This window comes from Nannospalax galili, unplaced genomic scaffold (genome assembly GCF_000622305.1).
Source record: "Nannospalax galili isolate Female #2095 unplaced genomic scaffold, S.galili_v1.0 scaffold1051, whole genome shotgun sequence".
NCBI lineage: Eukaryota > Metazoa > Chordata > Mammalia > Rodentia > Spalacidae > Nannospalax > Nannospalax galili.
In genome coordinates this window covers 6,673,264-6,693,761 of record NW_008331995.1, presented here as the reverse complement: position 1 = coordinate 6,693,761, position 20,498 = coordinate 6,673,264, and the positions used below count along the sequence as shown (strand labels likewise).

The 20,498-nt window shown below is 41.0% G+C and overlaps 3 protein-coding genes across 5 annotated transcripts in view; 2 read left to right on the top strand and 1 right to left on the bottom strand.

The window, feature by feature from the left end:
* The window catches only part of Tmf1 (TATA element modulatory factor 1), a 29,308-nt gene extending 28,362 nt beyond the window's left edge, over positions 1-946 (top strand). For both annotated transcript variants that reach the window (XM_008827138.3, XM_008827137.3), the window contains exon 17: positions 24-946. In XM_008827138.3, the coding sequence (XP_008825360.1) occupies positions 24-167 (144 nt within the window). In that variant the 3' untranslated portion in view covers positions 168-946. The remainder of the gene's footprint in view (positions 1-23) is intronic.
* An 8,243-nt stretch (positions 947-9,189) lies between these two features.
* Positions 9,190-11,206, bottom strand: LOC115069273 (cuticle collagen 39-like). The gene is made up of 3 exons (XM_029560622.1): positions 11,158-11,206; positions 9,974-10,271; positions 9,190-9,408 (listed from the first exon to the last, which is right to left on the bottom strand). Exons 1-3 carry the CDS (start codon positions 11,204-11,206, stop codon positions 9,375-9,377), a joined length of 381 nt encoding a protein of 126 aa, XP_029416482.1. The 3' UTR covers positions 9,190-9,374.
* The window catches only part of Eogt (EGF domain specific O-linked N-acetylglucosamine transferase), a 33,164-nt gene continuing 22,443 nt past the window's right edge, over positions 9,778-20,498 (top strand). Inside the window, exons 1-9 of one of the 2 annotated variants that reach the window (XM_008827135.3) lie at positions 9,778-9,922; positions 10,562-10,726; positions 10,825-10,865; positions 11,361-11,415; positions 13,200-13,423; positions 14,515-14,615; positions 15,192-15,300; positions 18,561-18,655; positions 19,842-19,946. In XM_008827135.3, coding sequence (XP_008825357.1) covers positions 13,214-13,423; positions 14,515-14,615; positions 15,192-15,300; positions 18,561-18,655; positions 19,842-19,946 — 620 coding nt within the window. In that variant the 5' untranslated portion in view covers positions 9,778-9,922; positions 10,562-10,726; positions 10,825-10,865; positions 11,361-11,415; positions 13,200-13,213. Of the gene's footprint in view, positions 9,923-10,561; positions 10,777-10,824; positions 10,866-11,360; positions 11,416-13,199; positions 13,424-14,514; positions 14,616-15,191; positions 15,301-18,560; positions 18,656-19,841; positions 19,947-20,498 lie in introns of both variants that reach the window. The other variant, XM_017796625.2, reaches the window with a different exon arrangement.

The window sequence follows — 20,498 nt, the reverse complement described above, 5'->3', positions numbered from 1 at the left end:
AATTATAAACCAATCTTTTTTAGGACTTGGATCAAAGATACAACACTATTCTGCAGATGTATGGAGAAAAAGCTGAGGAAGCAGAGGAACTTCGATTGGATCTTGAAGATGTCAAAAATATGTATAAAACTCAGATCGATGAACTTTTAAGACAAAGGCTCAGTTAACTTGTGAAAGTTGAATTCCTGTCACAGTGAATGTAACGACACTTAATATATAAATTCAGACATCAAATAAATTCTTTTATAGAATTAGAAAATGGGATTTACTGTAAAGTGTAAAAAATTTTTTAAACACATCTTTTATAGTATGTAGTAATATTTGCAGTTAAATTATTTCATGCAATATTTGAACTTTATTTTTGAAACTATTCTTTACAAAGTTATTTTTTAAAACATCCAATTTTGTTTGCATTGAATAGCACAGAAATTTAATACTTCATCCATGTATCAATATAGCTAGGAAAGGAAATTGGTGGTCCTGTATTATTGTAGATATATAATTAATTGTATCTATAATTTATGTGTTTGTATATATTGAGAAGAGTTACAGAGTAATATTAACATTGAAACCTGGAAATCGTTCACATTTAAATCTTTAACATATCTCTTAAATGTTTTAAATGTTCAAGTAAAAAGATTATTAAACCTGTGAGAAGTCATACTGATACTGTCTGAAATTTATAGAATAATTTAAACTTAAATATTTTTTGACTTGAAAATTTATTCTTTCCAGCTTCCACAATGAAGTATGAACAGATTTTGGTACCTTTTAGTACTTATCCAAAGAAAGCTATAAATATTCCAAATTATCTAGGCATAATTGGATAATGGAAATTTTTGCTTATAGTAAGTATGTTGTGATAGCTTTAGTAACAAATGATTTTGAAGAAGTGTTTTTGACCCTATAAAACAAATGTAATAAAGTAACGAAATTTTCTCTTTGAGAATTGTTCAGTTTACTCTTTAAAGACTACTTATTTAATTTCATAGTCTTATTTTGGCACTAAAAATGAATGTTTTGATATAGAATATCCATAGCAAAACAAAAATTATAGGAGTATATTTAAATTGGGGATTTTAAAATTTTGTGTAGTTTGACATTTTTTTCTGGATGCTTAAACAATAACAAAAGTGGCATGGGTCACTCTAGAGTGTCACTGCGCCCTCTTCCCAGTGTTACTCTGTTTAAATTAGCCAGGTTGTGTTTTAGACCTGGTAAATATTTTGATATTTTATTATTGACGGTTACTTACCTGCCTTTACATTAGTCCCTCCCTGTATGGTTTTGCTTTTTTTGTGGTTCTAGTTAGTTACAGTAAAAAACAATTGAAATATGTATGGAAATTCCAGAAATAAAGAGTTTGTAAGTGTTGAGGTGTATGCTGTTGAAATAGCCTGATGGAATCTTGCTGTTCGGCTTCATTCTGTACGGGCCTTAGGCATCCATTTGTCCAGCACATTCACACTCCCTGTCCATCACTGAGCTATCTCAGCTGTCACATCTACTGTTACAGTAGTTAGTGCTTGTGTTCAACTAACCTGTTGTACTTAATGGCCCCAAAGTGAAGGTCAAAGATTCACCATGAAGTGTTTCTGTTAAGTGGAATGGTGAACATTATTGAACATGCTTTTGGAGGTTGATGCTCACAATGTCTCAGGCATCCAAGGAGGGTCTCGCAGCATATCCCTTTCCCTCCCATCGATAAGGTAGGAGTATTGTACTTCCAAATAAAAACCTTAAACTTTAGTTACATTTTAAAACAGTACAGCTACAACCCGACGTGGTAGTGTTTGTCTTTAATCCTAGCACTTGGGATGCAGAGGCAGAAACAGGTGAATCTCTCTGAGTTTGAGGCCAGCCTGGTCTACATAGTGAATTTTAGGCCAGTAGAGACAGCAGGGAGACCCTGTCTTAAATATAGATGGAGAATGAATAAAAATTAAGAAAAAAAAAAATACAGCTACAAGTAAGCCATCTTGAAGAATTTGCAGAGCTTTTAATGGTAACTCAAGTAACCTTGTTTTTGTTCTTTTTGTATTCCAGATAGTATTTCTGTCCCTGGAGCTCTGATTTGTAGCATTAATAAATAATCTTTCAGTGAAAGTCACATTCATAGAATTAATTTCTTATATTTTAGTAATAGGAAGCTGTATGATAGCTTTTTGCCAGCTTTAAAAAATGTTCTTTTTAATATTCAGGGGCAGGATAACAAGACTGAGTGCAATAAAAATGTACAGAGTTAGAAAAGACAGGAAAACGTAAATTTCAAAATTCTGGGCAAGTGTTTTGAAACAAATAATTTAGGAATTGTGAAATATTTTTTAAACAAGCATTAGTTTAAAAAATGTTGCAGAAAATCTGAAATTTTCCTATATTAAACTCAATTTTACAATATTAAATATTTTAGTCCTCATTAACATTAATAAAAATCAGTTCATATAAATCTTAAGGTGTTTTCAACTTAATTAAAAAATGACAGCAGCTATTTAAGTCTCTGACTCTGTATCTGTGATGGCTAATCCTGGGTTTCAACTTTACTGGATCTTGGATTAACTGAAATGAAAGAGATCTTCTTGATTGGATCATCTGAAGCTGGAAGACACACTCTAAATGTGGGTGTTACCTTCTGATGACAGTCTGTATAAAAGGCTAAGGCAGAGGAGAACACCAGGCTTCTTGCTGCTTGCCTTCTCTCTTGCTGGTGAGTTCATCTTGCTGCTGTAGACTGAGACTAGCTGATTTTTTGGAATTTGTCAGACCTGCAGTGCCAGATTGGGACTACTGAGACATCCAGCCTTGTGAACTGAACGACTATGGATTCTCAGCCTCTCCAGTGTGGTACAGCCATTGTTGGACTACTCGGACTCTATCCTGTGAGCTAAGCTGATAAATCTCTATACATATATATTTATTCTACCGGCTCTGTTTCTTTGGAGAACCCTGAGTAATACAATATCTCTGTTATGCTTCATCTACAAATTAATAGTGGATATTCACACTGATCTTCATCTACAAATTAATAGTGGATATTCACACTGATCTTACTTTGGCTAGTATACAGTTACATCTTTCAGTATATTTGTAAGTTGATAAAGGGCACTGAATTTCTTGAAAATAAACAAATTTTAAGGAAAAATGAAAAATACTCCAGTGACAGAATACCTATTAAATATTGATTGCTATCTCACTAAATTTATTTGCTGTTTATCATGAAAACTTCTCTATCCGTATGCTAATAAAATATTACATTCTAATGTGTAAAATAGCTTGCAATGAGATATTTTTCATTCAAAGAAAACAAAGATACTACAAACAGTAATTGCAAGGATATTTAAAAAGTAAAAGTAAAAAAGTGCAAGCGTTTGGCGATGTCTAGGCAGTTGAGCACAGACCATAGATAGGTGCCCTTCCACCTTCCTGGAGGCTTAATTGAAACTGCTGCTACTTTGCTGCTTTTCTGAGAACTTCTACTGGTACAGAGTTTAGCATGCAGAATATACCCAATACATCTGTGTTGTAACTGAAAAATACTCTAAATATGGACGATTTCTGACTTAGAGTAACATGAGTTTTTGCAGTTAAATAAATGAAAAGAATGTTCAGGAAATTTTTTTCTCATCCCTCAAGTTGCCATTTCAGTAACTGAAAGTTTTATTTGAATGCTTATTTAAAAGCATATGATTTGTAGAATTTAGACAGTAGCCCCCCTCCCATTAAAGAGGAATGACTGTAAATGCTTTATTTTTCTTTCTGTTTAGTATTATGTACATGTATGTTCTAGTGCTTAATTTCTCATTTTCATACAAAGCTGTTATATTTTTCCTTATAGGTCAGTTATAAACTGCAAGAATCTAACCACATAATTTGTAAAGGGCTAAAAGTATGACTTAAGCCAGGCGTGGTGGTGCACGCCTTTAATCCTAGCACTCGGGAGGCAGAGGCAGGCGGATCTTTGTGAATTCAAGGCCAGCCTGGTCTACATAGTGAGTTCCAGGACAGCTGGGGCTACAAGGAGACCCTGTCTCAAAAAGACAAAAAAAGAAAAAAGAAAAAAGTATGACAAACTACAGATTGGTATTAATTCCAGAAGAAAGATAACATAGGAGTCCTGTCCAAGGACCTACACTCTACAGGCCTATTCTCTTCACTTTGGCTATTTGTGGACTTTTGTGTTCATTGCTTTCTATTACATGAGGGACCTTTGTGAATGAGAGTTGAGACATGCATTAGTATTCTCTCTATCCCTTGGTCCATTATGTTCTGTGAGCCTTAGGTACAGAGGTTCCATTGTAGATGTGTCACTTAGGGTTGGTCATTTCACAGACACTCTCTGTGTGTGACCAGTTATGGAACTCTGTAATAGTCTCTGTTTGATGAGTGGTGACTGGCATACTTGTATATTAAGGATTTAGTGCTAAGATCCAGAAATGAGGGAGAACATGTCATGTTGTTATGCTGAGTGTGTAACTTCACTTAGTATAACAGTTTCTAGTTCCATCCATTTACCTGCAAATTTTATGATTTCATCTCCTATATTAAACTCCACCACCCAGGGCTCATTGCAGAAAAGGGGGCAGAAAGATTGTAAGAGCCAGGGAAGGTGGTGCATGACCATATGGAAACAGTCTTACAGGTGCCTGGGACCTTGTTCATATGAATCTACGGCAATGGTGTCAGCATGCACAAGACCCTTGCAAACTCAAGCAGTCAAAAACCCAGCATAGAACTAGGGAAATGATCATCAGGTCCCCAATCTTGTCCAAAAAATCTATTGGCAGCTGATTACTGCTGGGTGAGGGAGAGTTCTTTAAGGGAGTGACTCTAGATAGGTTGATTAGATGATGAACTTGCACTGAGGGATGTCTGGGTACACTAAGTTGACTTGATGGCCTTAACATAAATATCAGAAGGCATGAAATCGGGGGGGGGGTTGCTATGAGAGGGTGCAGTTGGGGAGAGGGGCTATAAAGATGATTAATATGTTTTGTATGAAATACAAAAAAATTCAATAAAAAATTTTAAAAAGCTAATGTAAATAAGCATGGATCTGATTTGAATAAAGATTTTTTTTTTTTTGGTCTTTTTTGAGACAGGGTCTCCCAGTAGCCCCAGCTGGCCTGGAACTCCTTATGTAGACCAGGCTGGCCTTGAACTCACAGAGACCTGCCTGCCTCTGCCTCCCGAGTGCTGGGATTAAAGGCATGCGCCACCACACCTGGCTGAATAAAGATTTTTAAAACTGATAATGTATTTAATTTTTAACCTAATTCAGAGATATGATTCTTTGTATAGAGACCTTTGTGAAGGGATATAAAGGAGAGATTTGTTTTCATAGACAAACTATACTGCTGTATAGTATAGTATAGAACTGAAGGGTATGTGTCCTTAAGCTTTCTTCCATTTCTCAGCTTCAAAGATAACCATCTTAAGTACTTCAGTTTGGTTTATCACACTGACCCACAGTTGCTGAAAATAGGATACAGGTTTTTGTAATTCTTCTAGTCCTGAAGAAAGTACCTCATAATAAGGATATAGAAACTGTTTCAAAGTTGCTTGAGGTGTGTGTGTGGGGGGGTCACTCAGTGGTTAAGAGCACTGGATACTCTTTCAGAGAACCCAGGTTTGGTTCCCAACACCCACATGGCAGCTAGCAACTGTCTGTAACTCCAGTTCCAGGGGATCCAACACCCTCTTCTAGCCTCCATAGTCATTTCATGCACATGGTATGCATACATACATGCCAGCAAAACTCATCCATATAAAATAAATAAAAAGTTGCTTGCGGTCATTCCTTTGTATGATCTTCATCTAGATGGCATTTAGATTCATTTCAGTGTTCAGGAATTACTTTACAAATGTTTAAACTTTGGTTTATATTTGTATAGTTCCAAAGTCAGTCCTCAATAAAAACTTTCTTTTTGTATTTTTGTCCTCTATATCCATATTCCTTCCTCTCTCTCAGTAAGCATTTTAAGTATTCTTATATCTGTTCAAAAAAAAAAAAAAGACACTAGTAAGTACATGTATGTACTCCCCCTTGGAGAAATGATAGCACAATATGCATTCTTTCTACTCAGTAATGCTACATTATAGAAATGTTTCTTGGTTCTTCCTTGTACCTACATGGTTCTAGATTGTGTAGATACCATATGTGATTATTTGGATCTGGAATGTTCTCCAAAGAACTGTGTGCTAAAGCCCTGGTCTTCTGCCTTGGGTGGTGGTAGAGAGATGGTAGAGACTTAAGATAGGGGACTACAACATTACCATGCTATACTACAATTCATACTTGAATAAAACTGTCTGGCTCTTAACTGTAGGTAGAAGAGTGGGTCTGAACTCTTCCCCGAAATGTCTCTTGGAACTGCCATTTAGCTAGGCCTCATTCATAATTTTATTTAAAACCATTTCTCCAGCTTCAATTGGGGAACTACAAGCTTGGATCCACCCTTATCAAACAATCTTGCCCTTTCATCCCTAATTCTAAAATATACACACAACATCAAGTGTTCTTCCCAGTCTTCATTGTATTCAATGAAGATGCATGGTACTGCCTTTCACTGCTTTGATATGTTAATTCTCGAGCATACCCACATTCATTTATTATCTTGAGTAGAGCAGAGAATTGGGGTTTGAAGGAATCACCGTCAAGTACTGAGGTCACAAGAGCCCATGGTTCAGTATTTTGTTCATTTTATAAGCCATTCCTACACAGGACTATGGGAAGTTTCAAGTCACTGGGACATGTCCTTGAGAGGATAGTAAGACACTCTTCCTTTTTCATTTCTTTCACCATGAGGTTCACTCCATCACTTGTTCACCATGTGCTGCCCTACCACAGACCCCAAAGCAATGGGGCCAACTAGTCATGAACAGATATTTTTAAAAATTACATTTATTGGAGTTAGAGATATGGCTCAGTGGTTAAGAGCAGTGGCTGCTCTTTCAGAGGACACAGATTTGATTCCCAGCATCCAAATGTTAAAACTCACTCCAATTGTAGGGGAGCCAACGTCCTCTTCTGGCTGCCACAGGCATTGCACAACACAGGTGCACTTATGTACATGCAGGCATAACACTCATAAAATAAAAATAAATTTAAAAAATTGTGTGTGTGTTGTGTGCACAGCACATGTGGACATGAGAGGACAACTTGTCGGAATTCTTTCTCTCCTTCCACCAAGTGGGTTCCAGGGATCAAATTCATGTTGTCAGGCTTGGCTTGCAAGCATCCACTGAGGCTTCTTGGTGGCCCATAAACTGACACTTTAGAAACTGAGCTAAAACAAACATTACAAGTCGATTATCTCAGATATTTGTTACAGTAAGTGAAAGTTAACACCACAGCTTATAAATTCCTATTGGTAGGCATTTAAGTTTGTATTACTGTCAACTTGAGTTAAATTTCAACAGTTTCATATATAAGTATATGAATTTGAGAATGGTTTTACAGTAATGTATACCCCAATCTCATTTTAAAAATCTCATATTGTTTCCTATAAATATCAATGACTGCTTTATATGTAGATATTTAAAACAGCACCATGTAGATGTTCTGTGTTCTATCATTTTAACTATTTATGCATCTTTGCAATGCAGTCAGACTAATCTACCTTTACAAACCTTTTCAGCTATCCTGTTTGTTTTAAATTGTATATCATTGTGGCTCAAAACCAGCTCATTGAAAATTTATTTAAAGTGACTACAGTAATTTATTTTGTATTATCAGGAAAGCTACATTTCCTGAACACAAAAATAGGATGATGGCAAACAGGATGAAAAAGTATTTTCTAAAAGCGCTACTGTGGTTAGGGCTTTGTCTCCATGGGCAAGCACACAAAGCCCTGGATTCAATTACCATTACCAAATCAAAATAAAATCACCATGCTTATTAGTAGTAGTAGTGGATGATAATACATAATAAATATGACACCATAGAGCCATAAAGTTCCTCTTAGAGGCAGTCTTTTCTATAGAAATACATGAACTAGGTGGGGACATAGCTCAGGGGGAGAGCATTTGACTATAGAAATACATGAACTAACACTGTATCATGTTTTAGTGTAATTTGACACATGTAAATACTATGCATGATTTTGCTGGTATTTGGAAAACACATCCCAGGTTGTTTTTTTTTAAGAGTCTCCCTAGAGCTCCAGCTGACTGGCTTCATTCTCACAGAGGTACACCTGCCTCTGCTTCTTGAGTGCTGTGATTAAAGACAAATACCACCATGCTGGGCCCAGATTATATTCTTTCTGGTTATGAGCCTGAGCTTTTAAAAGCTGCACCAGCTCTCCAGACCCCATTATATTCTTAATGCAGCAAGTTACTAGTGCAACTTGGGGGGGGCGGGGTTGAACCCAGTGCCTTGTATATGCTAGGCAAGCACTCATCTTCCCCAGAGGCTTAAACTCCACCTGTAGCCCAGGCTGACCTTTACTTGCATTTCTCTTGCACCTGTAACACTTCTAACTACCTCTTAAAATTTACTGACAAAGGACAAAACATGAAGTATTTTTTAACAAGACTCCCTTCGATCACATTGGTTTATACTAAAGACTATCTGAGCATGTTTATTTTAACACAACCTTTACTAAATAGTACAAGTTCAATTAGTATTTTTTTTAATTAAACACCTTTTATTATTGTGTGGGTGGGTTGTGAGCGTGGATGTGCAACGGGCCAGAGCAGGTGTGTGGAGGTCATAGGACAACTCTCGGGAGTTCTCTTCTTTCACCCTGGGTTTCTGGGATCCAGCTAAGTCGTCATGCATGCGCTACAAGGCTCTTGTATTGGCTGAGCCATCTTGTCAGCCCTTGAACCGGTTTTCAGTGGTCACCTCTGCCATGCTGCAGAAGGCATACTGGAACTGCAAGGTGCCAGGAGTGGAAAAGAATGGGAGATGGACATTCAAATCAGCATGATCATATAAATAAGCAATTAGAATACAAATAAAATTGTAAAATAACGAAACCATTGGTCAGTTCACGGACAGGTAAAAAATGTGTGTGACACCCTTAAATCAGTCTCCTTAACTGAAATCTAGGGCGACAACTTCTGCTCCCAATGAAAAAGCAGAACAGAGCACCGCGGCTGGGCTTTCTACCCCGGTGCTAGAGCCCTTTACTAAATAGTACAAGTTCAATTAGTATTTTTTTTAATTAAACACCTTTTATTATTGTGTGGGTGGGTTGTGAGCGTGGATGTGCAACGGGCCAGAGCAGGTGTGTGGAGGTCATAGGACAACTCTCGGGAGTTCTCTTCTTTCACCCTGGGTTTCTGGGATCCAGCTAAGTCGTCATGCATGCGCTACAAGGCTCTTGTATTGGCTGAGCCATCTTGTCAGCCCTTGAACCGGTTTTCAGTGGTCACCTCTGCCATGCTGCAGAAGGCATACTGGAACTGCAAGGTGCCAGGAGTGGAAAAGAATGGGAGATGGACATTCAAATCAGCATGATCATATAAATAAGCAATTAGAATACAAATAAAATTGTAAAATAACGAAACCATTGGTCAGTTCACGGACAGGTAAAAAATGTGTGTGACACCCTTAAATCAGTCTCCTTAACTGAAATCTAGGGCGACAACTTCTGCTCCCAATGAAAAAGCAGAACAGAGCACCGCGGCTGGGCTTTCTACCCCGGTGCTAGAGCCCCCCCCGGCCCAGCTTTCTCCGGCCCAGGCAGTTGGGTGGCAAGCAGATGATGGCCTGCAGCGGTCCCCTTCTCTGGGTGTGGCCCGGGTCCTGGAGCCCGCCCCCGAGCCTCAGGCCAAGGTGTCCCGGCTGCTCCCGGGCGCCCCCTGGCCCGACTCGGGAGCCCAAGGTTTCCGGTGCGCGGCTGTAGCCGGTTGTGACGCCTCGCTGCTCCCAGCCGCCGTCGCCGCCGCCGCTTCTCTCCCAGAGCCGGGGCTGCAGGTGGGCCTCGCCCGCGACCCTCCGGCCTCTCCCCAGCAGCTGCCAGCTCACCCGCGCTCCGCACCGCTCCCTGCGGGTGCTGGGGCCCGCCGCGCCGCTCCCCGCGCCTGCATCCTCAGCCGGCCCGCAGCCTGGCGTCCGGACCCCGATCCTGGCGCGCACCGGCGGCCTCCAGCTCGTTCCCCGGGCGGGCCCGGGTGCCCCGGGGCCTGGGAGCCTGCCCCGCACCCGCGGCAGAGACGATGCCCCGCCAGGCCTGCGCCTAGCTTCCCAGGCCTGGGCGGAACCGCTCTGCTACCGTCCCAGGCACACCTGGGACCCGGGCGCCCACCGGGACAGCTGCGTCTTCCTAGCAGTGCCCGCTAGGGCTGGCTGCAGCAAGGCGCTGGCTTCTGACCTGGCCACACCGGGGAGGGGTTGACAGCTGGGGGACCTCCGCCTTGGCGCCCCAGGCAACCAAGCCCTCTCTGAGCCAGCCAGGTCTCTCCCCTACCCTGGGACTTAAGTCCTTGAGTCCCAGACGCACTAAACTTTTCATCTGTCCAGTGCTGCCTCTGTAGCTGAGCATTCCCCGTAGGCATTCATGTGGTCTCAGTCATCCTCTCAGATTTTTGACTTTTTCCTCTGTCCTCTTTTTAGGCCTTTGGAAGTCCAGTTAAGCCACCCAGGAGTGGGAGGGGGGCGCCTGGCAGCTTTGTGCCTAGGTCACTGAAGCTTCCATCTGGTGGATCAGAGCATCCACCCATTCCAGGGAAGCCTGGCAGGAGGACTCAACACCAGGACGGCTTTGTGCCAGGCCCGGAGGTTGTACTTTCATGCTCTAGCAGCCGCCCTCACGAGGCCTATGCAAGTGGGTACGTGCCCTTCCTTGCAAAAGCCAACTGTCTGATCTTCCTCTTTAGATTTTCCGCCTGCCGGAGGGTTACTTCTTCTCCATGGAGGGGTAAGTTTAGTTAACTGTCAGAACTCTGCAGAACAGTGGATTTGGATAACCAAAGTTCAAGACTTAGTCAGTCATAGCAGTGACTTTATGAGCAAGAGGGTGAGTCAAAGAATTGGGTGGCCTGCCTGTGACCCTAAAGGCCAGCACTGGCTCAGGCAGCCCTGTGATTTGGTGCGCAGGATTATTGCAGTGAGAACCAGGAACAGGCGTTGTTCCCAGGAATGCTTTCTCTGCTAAGTATCCTGTTGGCCTCTCTGGCTTATAGGTGTGAAGTGGGCTGTCTCCTGCTCACCATTAGCATCCGAGCTGTGAGTTACTGTATCGGAGGTCCATGGTGCCATGGTGCCTATGACTTTGCTTTAAGAGGCTTCTAGTTAGAGGTTTTTCTGATTAACTTGTTTTCTGTCTTAATAGTTCCTTTAACTTAAAATACCACCTGAATGATAAAGTCTATTGAGGCTTGCTTTTAAGGTAATGCCTTTTACTTTCTTACAGGTTTTAAGCTATCTGGAACATCAACAGCTTCTAGGAAATCCTGAGGATTAAAGAGGTATTTTCATTATAAGTACAGCCATTGTTTCTATCAGTGTTTTAAAATTTTATGAAATTGCTATCAATTCACTGTTATATCAAAATCCCAGCTAATATATTAATTTGGAGTTATAAGGGATAACAATATACTCTTCAGGGCCACCTAAATAAGAAACCTTTATAATTACTGTTCTATGGGGGAAAGGATTTCTTCCTGGCATCTATGCTAGATCCCATGAATCATTTGTTTGAACAGAGCAGTCAGTAAGTAAAGGCCAGTTGTCAGTGAAGGTTGGTAGTCACTGACTTCACTGCAGAACACCCAGTGTGTCTTAGGCCTCAGTCATCTTGTAGAAGAAACACTTGGGGCAAAAAGAAGCTTTGCTGTCCACAAAGCAAGCTGAAATGGCATGATTTTTGTCACGGATGTATGGGAAAAATTGACCCAAGACATTTAACCTTTCCTGGGTGGGTGAGCAGAAATGTAGTAACTTCTTGACCATCATGGGCTTCCACAGTGTTAATGCTTTTTTCATTCCTGTGTGGGGAAGTTTAGTAAGTAGACAACACGAAGAAACACACACTCACCTAATTACATGTCTAATCAGCTCAAGACTCTGGATGGCTGAGCCTTAGGTTAAGCTTTAAGGAAGGCGCTTAGGGGCTTGGATTTGTTTCTATGTGGCTAGAAAATGGTTCAGGCTGCTATGGTGGGCTGGGGCCAAAGGATAAGAGCTGCTAGCTAGGGTCGTCTTGCTACGTAGATGAAGTCTCCCAGGTAATAACCACTTTGGTCCTCTCTTTTCTGGGCACCAAGGGGGATATCAGGTAGTGGCACCTATGTCTGCATCCATTGTTTACCAACGTAAACAATGCAAATTTCTTTTTACAAGAGGTCAACGTTTTGGAGCCATCCTTAGGTCTGAAGAAGTCTGTAGTCTTTCCAAGTAACAACTCTGAAGTGTGCCAAGTTGGGTTGGGACATATTTCTCACACTTGTGTGCCTTGCTCCTAGCACACTGCCTGGCAGGTGTGCAATAAATATTTGGTGAACAAAGGAACATGACTCATTGATGTAGCAAAGTATAACGGTAATTACGCATAGCCCTTGGCCCTTTGGCTTTTAAAGGGGATTGATTGATTGTGTGGTATTGGAGACTGAACCCAGGGACTCATGAATGCTAGGCAAGTATACTACCACTGAGCTATAACCCAGTCCTAAATGGGATTTCTTTTTATTTTTTTTTAATGATATAATATTTTTACTTATTCTTTGAGCATTTCACACATGCATTCAATGTATTTCTGTCATATTCATCACACACACCCCAGCTTCCTCCAGATCCCTATCTTATGCCCACTTCCCAATTTCCTGTCCTTAAAGAGGATTTTAAAAAATTTATTGATACTTGAAGAATTTCATACAGTGTATTGTGATTACATTCAGACCTCCTCATCATCTCCACCTCCACCCTGCTGCCCCCTCCCCACTTCATGTCCCCACTTTTATTTTTCTTTGGCCTATCTAGCCTGAACTGCATCCCTTAAGTGCCCCCTCCCCACTTCATGTCCCCACTTTTATTTTTCTTTGGCCTATCTAGCCTGAACTGCATCCCTTAAGTGCTGTTGGGTATGCGTCTACCCCTTGGAGTCTACTCCACCTAGCAGGCATCACATCCCTAAAGAAATATTTCCTTTTTCAGCAGTTATCAATTGCCACAGTTCCTAGGCTAGGGCTGGGGCTTCTTGTCCACCTCCTTAAAGGAGATTCCTTAATGAAGATGCTTTCAACTGGATCTTTAGGTCTGCAAGTTGCTATGCTAATGCTGCTTATCTTTGGAGTATTACTTCATGAAGTCCTGCTGAGTGGCCAAGATGAGGTTCATCCTGGGGCTGACAGCATACTAGGAAAACAACTATTTGACTATACCAGCCTCCGCCTGCCAGAGGAGCACATTCCCTTCTTTTTGCACAACAACAGGCATATTGCCACCATCTGCAAGAAGGACTCCTGGTGTCCATATAAGGTAGGACTTATTTCTGCTCCATTTTTTTTCCCTGTTTAACATGCTATTTTTAAAAATGTATATCTTTGTATTTTTAAATTAAGTTTTCAGATTAGTATGCAAAGTAGTGGGCTTCATTGTGGAATTTTCATACATATGTGCCATTATACTTTGTTCTCTTTCATAAAAGGATGTCGTTTAGACTGACCTATTAGCTCTGCTTTGTAATCCACAGCGGAAGGTAGATTTCTAACTTTCCATTTTCATTTCATCTAATACTCCTAAGTGACTAAAGTTAGCTTAAAATTACATCCCATTCACAGGAATGAAATTTAAAATAGAAATAAATGGGCAGCACATACTATCTGCATATTCTGAAACAGAGCAAATTAGATTTCAGGCTGATAAGAACACCTTGTTCAAAGTAAAGAATATCACACCTTTTCTTTCTTCAATTGCACTTAGGAGGTCTCTTAGCACTTTGCTTCAGTAATCACACCTCAGCCTTGGCTCCAAAGAATTAAGACTGGGGTTTGAAAGACCTCAAATAGAGCCCATTAAGACATCTCCGGGTCGGCCTTGGATATCAAAGCTGGGCATTGTAAGCCACTTCCTTTCCCATGGTGCTGGCACAGGAAGCATATGGGAAAGAAGATCCTGGAATCTGACCAACAGAAGAGCTCTGGCCTCAAGTGCTGGAGAGGGTTGACCTTGTGCTGTTTCTGCTGATTGATTGAGGAGTAAAGTCATTGACCCATTCTTGGGGGTGGTAAAATTCCAATGGATATGTTTTTTGTTTTGTTGTTGTTCAGTGACTGACTATAGAATCAGTTTGCTGTCTGAGAAAGATAGTTTCTTAGGATATCTCAAGAAATTCTAAATCAGGAGGTCTTTGGTAGTCTAACTGAAGCCTAGACTTGGTTAGGGGATAGATATGGGGCAGTGAGTAAAGGCCATTGTGAAGAGCCTTGAGCCTGCCCCTCTTCAAATGTTGCATGAATAAACATTGTGAAATAGAAATGTGAAGGTTCTATAAAGGCTTGTTTTCTTCATGGAAAAGTCCAATAGTCTTCTCTAACAATCCAAAGAAATGTACACATTTTATGTTCTAGAAACATCTAGAAAATCTGAAGTCCTGCTGGGGTTATGAGAAATCCTGCAAACCGGAATTTAGATTTGGTTATCCTGTTTGCAGCTATGTGGACACCGGATGGTGAGTCTCCTTAGGGAATCCTCACCTTTAACTCTGCTTTCTCTGAAGTACGTGTCAATGCCTAATTCCCAGCTAGACTGTCTTTAAATAGTGATTCCTGTAAATGTTAATTTCCTTATGCGGTCATGACTTTAACCTATCTCACACTGAGAGCAATATCTGTTCTTTCCTTTGTAAGAGGGAGAAAACAGCATGCACTACGGAAAAAGTCTCCCCTCCCCCCATGTATGTGGAGAAGATAAATGGGTAGGTTGTTCTAGAGTCTGCAACAATAGACTCCAGAGAAAATTAAATCTAATTAGCAATTCCAATATACACACTGTTAGTGGGGTAGAGACAACATAGTAAATAATATTTTGTTTTCTTCAGTTCCAGATAATCCTAACTTCATAGGTTTCTGTTCTGTTTTATCACAAAGGAAAAAGTCTGTGCATAGCTTATTTTGGTAACTTTATGTGCATAGTGATAATTTTGGGGAAAACTACAAAGCATACTTTAAAAATTAAAGTAGCAAGGGACTAGAAGAAAGGTCAAAAAAGAAAAAAGGAATGACGAAATCTTTTTCTTTACAAATAGGACAGACACTCTGGAGTCAGCTGAGGACCTGTTCTGGAGACAAGCTGACTTTGGATATGCCAGAGAGAGGCTGGACGAGATACATGTGCTCTGTCAGCCAGAGGGAACAGTGGGTGTTTAGCTCTTTCCTCAATAAGCTTGCTCATTTTTACTGTTTATTGTTTTATTGCTTAAGTTGTAATGTAAAAACAAGATGGCTCAATGATAAAGGGTCTCCATGTAGACCAGGCTGTCCTTAGAACCATGTTCTTCCTGCTTCCACATCCTCAGTACTGGAATTATAGGCAGGAACTGGAGTTGTTAGGGTCAGGTCCTGGACTCTGATGGCCCTGACAAGTTAAGCTCAGCCCACTCATCCTCAATAGGACAATTAAGCAGACAAGTATAGTGAAATGCAGAGAGAGATTTATGTGGCCACACTGGGAAGTGGAACACAGTGGTTCAGTGACCCTCTCCCTTCTCCCAAGTCTGTCTTCAGAGTCCTGGCATAAAGTTTAGGTTTAAATAAAAGGCAGTAGGTATACGTGACTAATCAGTCCTGGTCAAGGTGTGGTCCTGTCCATCACTGACCCATCATTGTCTGGGCTCTAGTCTCTCCTGCAAGGTGGTCTGAAAAGTTGTCAGAACTGTGTGAAATCTCTTTCTGGGAGACAAGTTCCTCCATTGGCTGATATCAGGCTTCCGCCTTTTTTCCTTCTCCCAGCATGAGGTGTTTGGTAAATATTCCAGTTCTTTGGGGAGTATTGTTTCAATAATCTTTGGGGAGTATTGTTTCAGCAATCTTCAATAATAGCCAAAAGAAGGGGCACAACAGTAGAATACCTTCATTCCTGCCAGGACGGTTATAGCATCCTGAAACCCAGCTTAGAATTGTATTCAGTATTCCCAAAGTATTTCTGTTTCCTTTGAAAGGCTTGCCCTCCTTTACACACACACACACACACACACACATACACACACACACATACATACATACACACATCAGATAGTTATATTTTGAGGCAATTAAAAATATTTTTAGACTTAGAACCCCCCTCAACATATGCCAAAGGAGTGAAATTAATGCATCACATCTTTACAGATTCTTTCTCAGGTTGTTCAGGACAGGTGACAGGTCCCTACCATTGGGATCTGTTTTTGCTTAGTTAGTACTTTACAATTTGGAGGCGTGGAGGCTGAAGGTTCAAGAGCAAGGTATCAGTACAGCTGGGCTCTGGTGAGGGCCCTCCTCCAGTCTGCAGACAGCTGCCTGTCATTGTATCTGTACCCAGGGGAAAGAGAAGGAACACTCTCTGTGGTCTCTTTTAGAAAACTGTATTATTATTATTTTTTTCTTGTTCCTGTGACCAACCCTAATAAGAAGCAACCTAAGTAGGAAAAGGTTGGTGGTGGTGGCTTACAAGTTGAGGGGATATAGCCCATCATGGTAGGGAAGGCATGGCATCAGGAGCAGGAGGCATCTGCAGGCAGGAAGCAGAGAGAAAACAGGAAGTGGGGCTGGGCTATAAAACCTCAAGGCCCATCCCCCACAGGACCCTTTATTCAGTGAGTTTCCATTTTCTAGAAGGGTCCACAGTTTTCCCAAACAGCACCAAGTGTTCTAGCGCATGAGTCTATGGGAGGCATTACATATCCAAACCACAACTGGTCCTAATATTCTTGAGGCCTCTGCCTATGACCTAACCACCTACAAAAGCCCCACCTCTTCCTACCACTATGTTGAGAGTTGGATTTCATTCTTTTTACATTTCTTTAGTGTGTGTGTGTGTGTGTGTGTGTGTGCGCGCGCGCGCGTGCGCGCGCACGCGCGCATGTGTAAGAGGACCATTGGTGGGAATTGGTTCTTTTCTTTTACCAGGTGGGTTCCAGAATCGAACTCAAGTCGTCAGGCCTTGGTGGCAAGCCCCATTTCCCCTTGAGCCATCTCATTGTTCAAGAGTTGGATTTTCAACATATGAATTTTACAATGACACAGCATTCAGTTCATTATGATATTTTACTAACTAGATTCCAAAATGCTAAACAGGTTAAGATTAAGGCCCTTTGTTCATCGGAAATTTTAGGAAAAAGAATCAATGGCATTTAAATCCCTAAATAATGTCTGGAGCACGAGTTCACAAAGTGGTCTCTCAGCACACAGTGGTGTGGTTGAAACAGAAACAGGTTGCTATAGTTGACTTCTCAATTGTTTCAGTTAGAACAGATTGCCCTTCCCCTACTGTTGACACAGAGATTCTCATTAAGGTTTATGGGAAATTTTGTAGAAAGTGCCTCTTACTGAAATTGGCAAGCTGCCTGCCCAGACTTGTGCTTGAATGTCTCTTACATATGTACTCTTCCTTGTTTCCTTTATCTCCCCCATAGAAAAACCTTTTTCACATGGCCAGGGATAGAAATGGTTTCCAGGGCTTGGTTTTTTAAAGTAAGAGAAGTGAGGTACATATATAGCTCTTGGCTTTAAATTTGAAATCAGGTCTGTGAAATGGCTCAGCGGATAAAGGTGCTTGTGGCAAAGCCTGATGATCTGAATTCAGTCCCCAGGACTGAAATAGTAGAAGGAGAAAATAGACCCCTGAAAGTTGTCCTCTGATCTCCAAACCTGTGTTGTGGCATGTGTACACATGTAAACTCACACACATAACACACAGTTAAATGAATAAATGAGTAAATGTAATTTAAAAATAATATTTTTTCACTGGGCATGGTAGCACATGCCTTTAATCCCAGCACTCAGGAGGCAGAGGCAGGCGGATCTCTGTGTGTTCAAGGCCAGACTGGTTTACATAGTGAGTTCCAAGCCAGCTGGGGCTACAGGGAGACCCTGTCTCAAAAAGACCCCACCCCCCACAAAAAAAATTTTCAATGTATAGCTTTATTAAATTTATGTGGATTGCATACATTTTAATCATATTCAGACTTACCCTATTTGTACCTGCCATAGCCCATCAACAGAATTTCACACATTCTGTCTTAGTCTGTTAAAGCCTATCGAGCCAATACCTGGTGGTCTCTCGATGTGAATACTTGAGCTGGTGGATGTGGTGGCACCTGAGAGGCTGAGGGAGGAGAGGGATCATTAATTTGAGGCCAGCCTAAACTACATAGTGAAACCCTAGCTCAAAAAGAAACAACAACAAAAAATTTGGAATTCTTCATAGTAACCTAAAGGTATGGAGACTTATAGATGTATACCTGGGTAAACTCTGTTAGAAAGGAGAAAACAGTAAAGAAACAGAGTGGGTGTCTGGAGAGCTCCCATCATAGTGTGGGTTACACACTATGCATTCAGCTTGGCTGATACATTCAGTGAGTCCTCTAAGTGCTAAGACTCATGGCTGATGTTTTTTCCTTTTCTCAATTTTATTTCAGAGTGACTCAAGTCTGGTATGTTCCCGTTATCTTCAGTATTGCAGAGCCACCAGTCTATACCTGGACTTAAGAAACATCAAGAGGAATCATGACAGGTACTTAAATGGTTGATGTGAAAATCTAGTAAAAGTTGTGAAATATTTTCAGGTGTAAGATCTATCTTTGATTTGTTTTGTAGTAAAATGGTTGAAAGGTTAGGGGATGGGTGAGGAGTGACTGACCCAAGCTGGTTACCTATTGGTCACATTGCCAACTTGGGCCATGGATATATTGGGTGCCGTATAAGATGCTCTCATTTTTGTATATTTCATAATTTTTCTATTGTAAGTACAGTCATGCATCATTTAACAATGGTACATTTAAAAAAATATTTTATTATTTTATGTGTATGAGTGTATTGCCTGCACATATGTGAGTGTACCTGTGTCATGCAATGCTGCAGAGGTCAGAAGAGGGCTTCAGATTCCCCTGGAACTGGAGTTAAGGACAATTTGTAGCTGCCATGTGGGTGCTGAGAATTGAACCCAGGTCCTCTGCAAGAGCAGTCAGTGCTCTTAACCTCTGAGCCACAACTGTACATTTTGCAATACAATAATGTCATTAGTGTGGGAACATCATCTTAGTATGTACTAAGAGCTGCAAGGTCACTACGTATATGTATATATACATATATAATTTTTAGAAGATTTTATTTTTATTTCATGTGTATGAGAATTTGCCTGCATGTATGTCTGGTGCCCATGGAGTCCAAAAGAGGGCATCAGATTCCCTGGCTCTGGAGTTATGAATGGGTATGAGCCACCATGTGGGTGGTGGGAACCAAATCTGGGTCCTCTGCAAGAGCAGCCAGTACTCTTAACCACTGAGCCATTTCTCCAGCCCCTATATACAGAGTATTTTGGGACCACTATCACATATGCAGGACACATGCTTGTAAGTTAAATACCTGTGAGGGGCTAGGGATGTGGTTTCATTGGTAGAGTGCTTGCCTTGTATGCATAAGGCCCTGGGTTCAATCCCCAGCACTACATGAACTAGGTGGTGGCACATGCCTGAAATCCCAGCACTAGGGAAGTGGAGGCAGGAAGATAAGAAATTCATGGTCCTCTTTGGTTATATAGTAAGTTCAAGGTCAGCCTGGGTTTTGTGAGACCCTGTTTCAAAAATAAATAAATAAATTCAGTGAAAAGTTACTTAGGAAATGAGTACTCTTAGATCCAACCCAGGAACTTGAGTCATGAGAAAATTTCCCAATTTAACTTTATTTTTATTGTACACTAGATTCAAGGAAGATTTTCTCCAGGGTGGTGGAATGGGAGGACACTGTAAACTTGACAGTCATGCCTTGATGTCTGAAGGTCAGCGCAAAAGCCCTCTGCAGTCTTGGTAACATGATTTTGTTTCCTAAAAACATATTTTTTTAAAACATTTGCATTTGTTTATGGCACTTGCAGATTTTGGAAGGGACGCTAAAATGGAAAACGCCACTTACTTTGTACACATGAGCTTCTCAGGAATGGGGGGGACAGAGACTCTGGGCAAATAGTTTTAGACTCAGGGAAGTTTAAAAATAGTGCAAGCATTCCCATTGTGCTGTCACTCCCGCTTCCTGGAAGGATGGATAGTGTCTCACATAACTGTAGCGCAGTTCCCAAAGCCAGGAAAACCTCACTGTTATGGTCTGCTAACCATACATATACACTTGTGTTTTTAAAAATGTGTTCCTTAGAAAATCTATATTCCACATCCAGGGATAGGTAACCACAACTGTAGTTAGGGTGCAGATATTAGCCACAGAGTTTGAGATGAACTCAGGTGCTCCTCATGTGGTTGCAGCTCAGTGGTGTTTTTAAAAATGTGTTCCTTAGAAAATCTATATTCCACATCCAGGGATAGGTAACCACAACTGTAGTTAGGGTGCAGAATTCTTCTTTCATT

Bases quoted from the DNA above. Each gene is read 5' to 3' on its own strand.
- LOC115069273 (XM_029560622.1), bottom strand. From the start codon at position 11,206: ATGGCACCATGGACCTCCGATACAGTAACTCACAGCTCGGATGCTAAT. The intron at 10,272-11,157 runs GTGAGCAGGAGA...GGGCACTGCTAG, and splicing joins TCACAGCTCGGATGCTAATG to GAAGACGCAGCTGTCCCGGT. The intron at 9,409-9,973 runs GTGAGCTGGCAG...GGCACCTTGCAG, and splicing joins GGGAGCGGTGCGGAGCGCGG to TTCCAGTATGCCTTCTGCAG.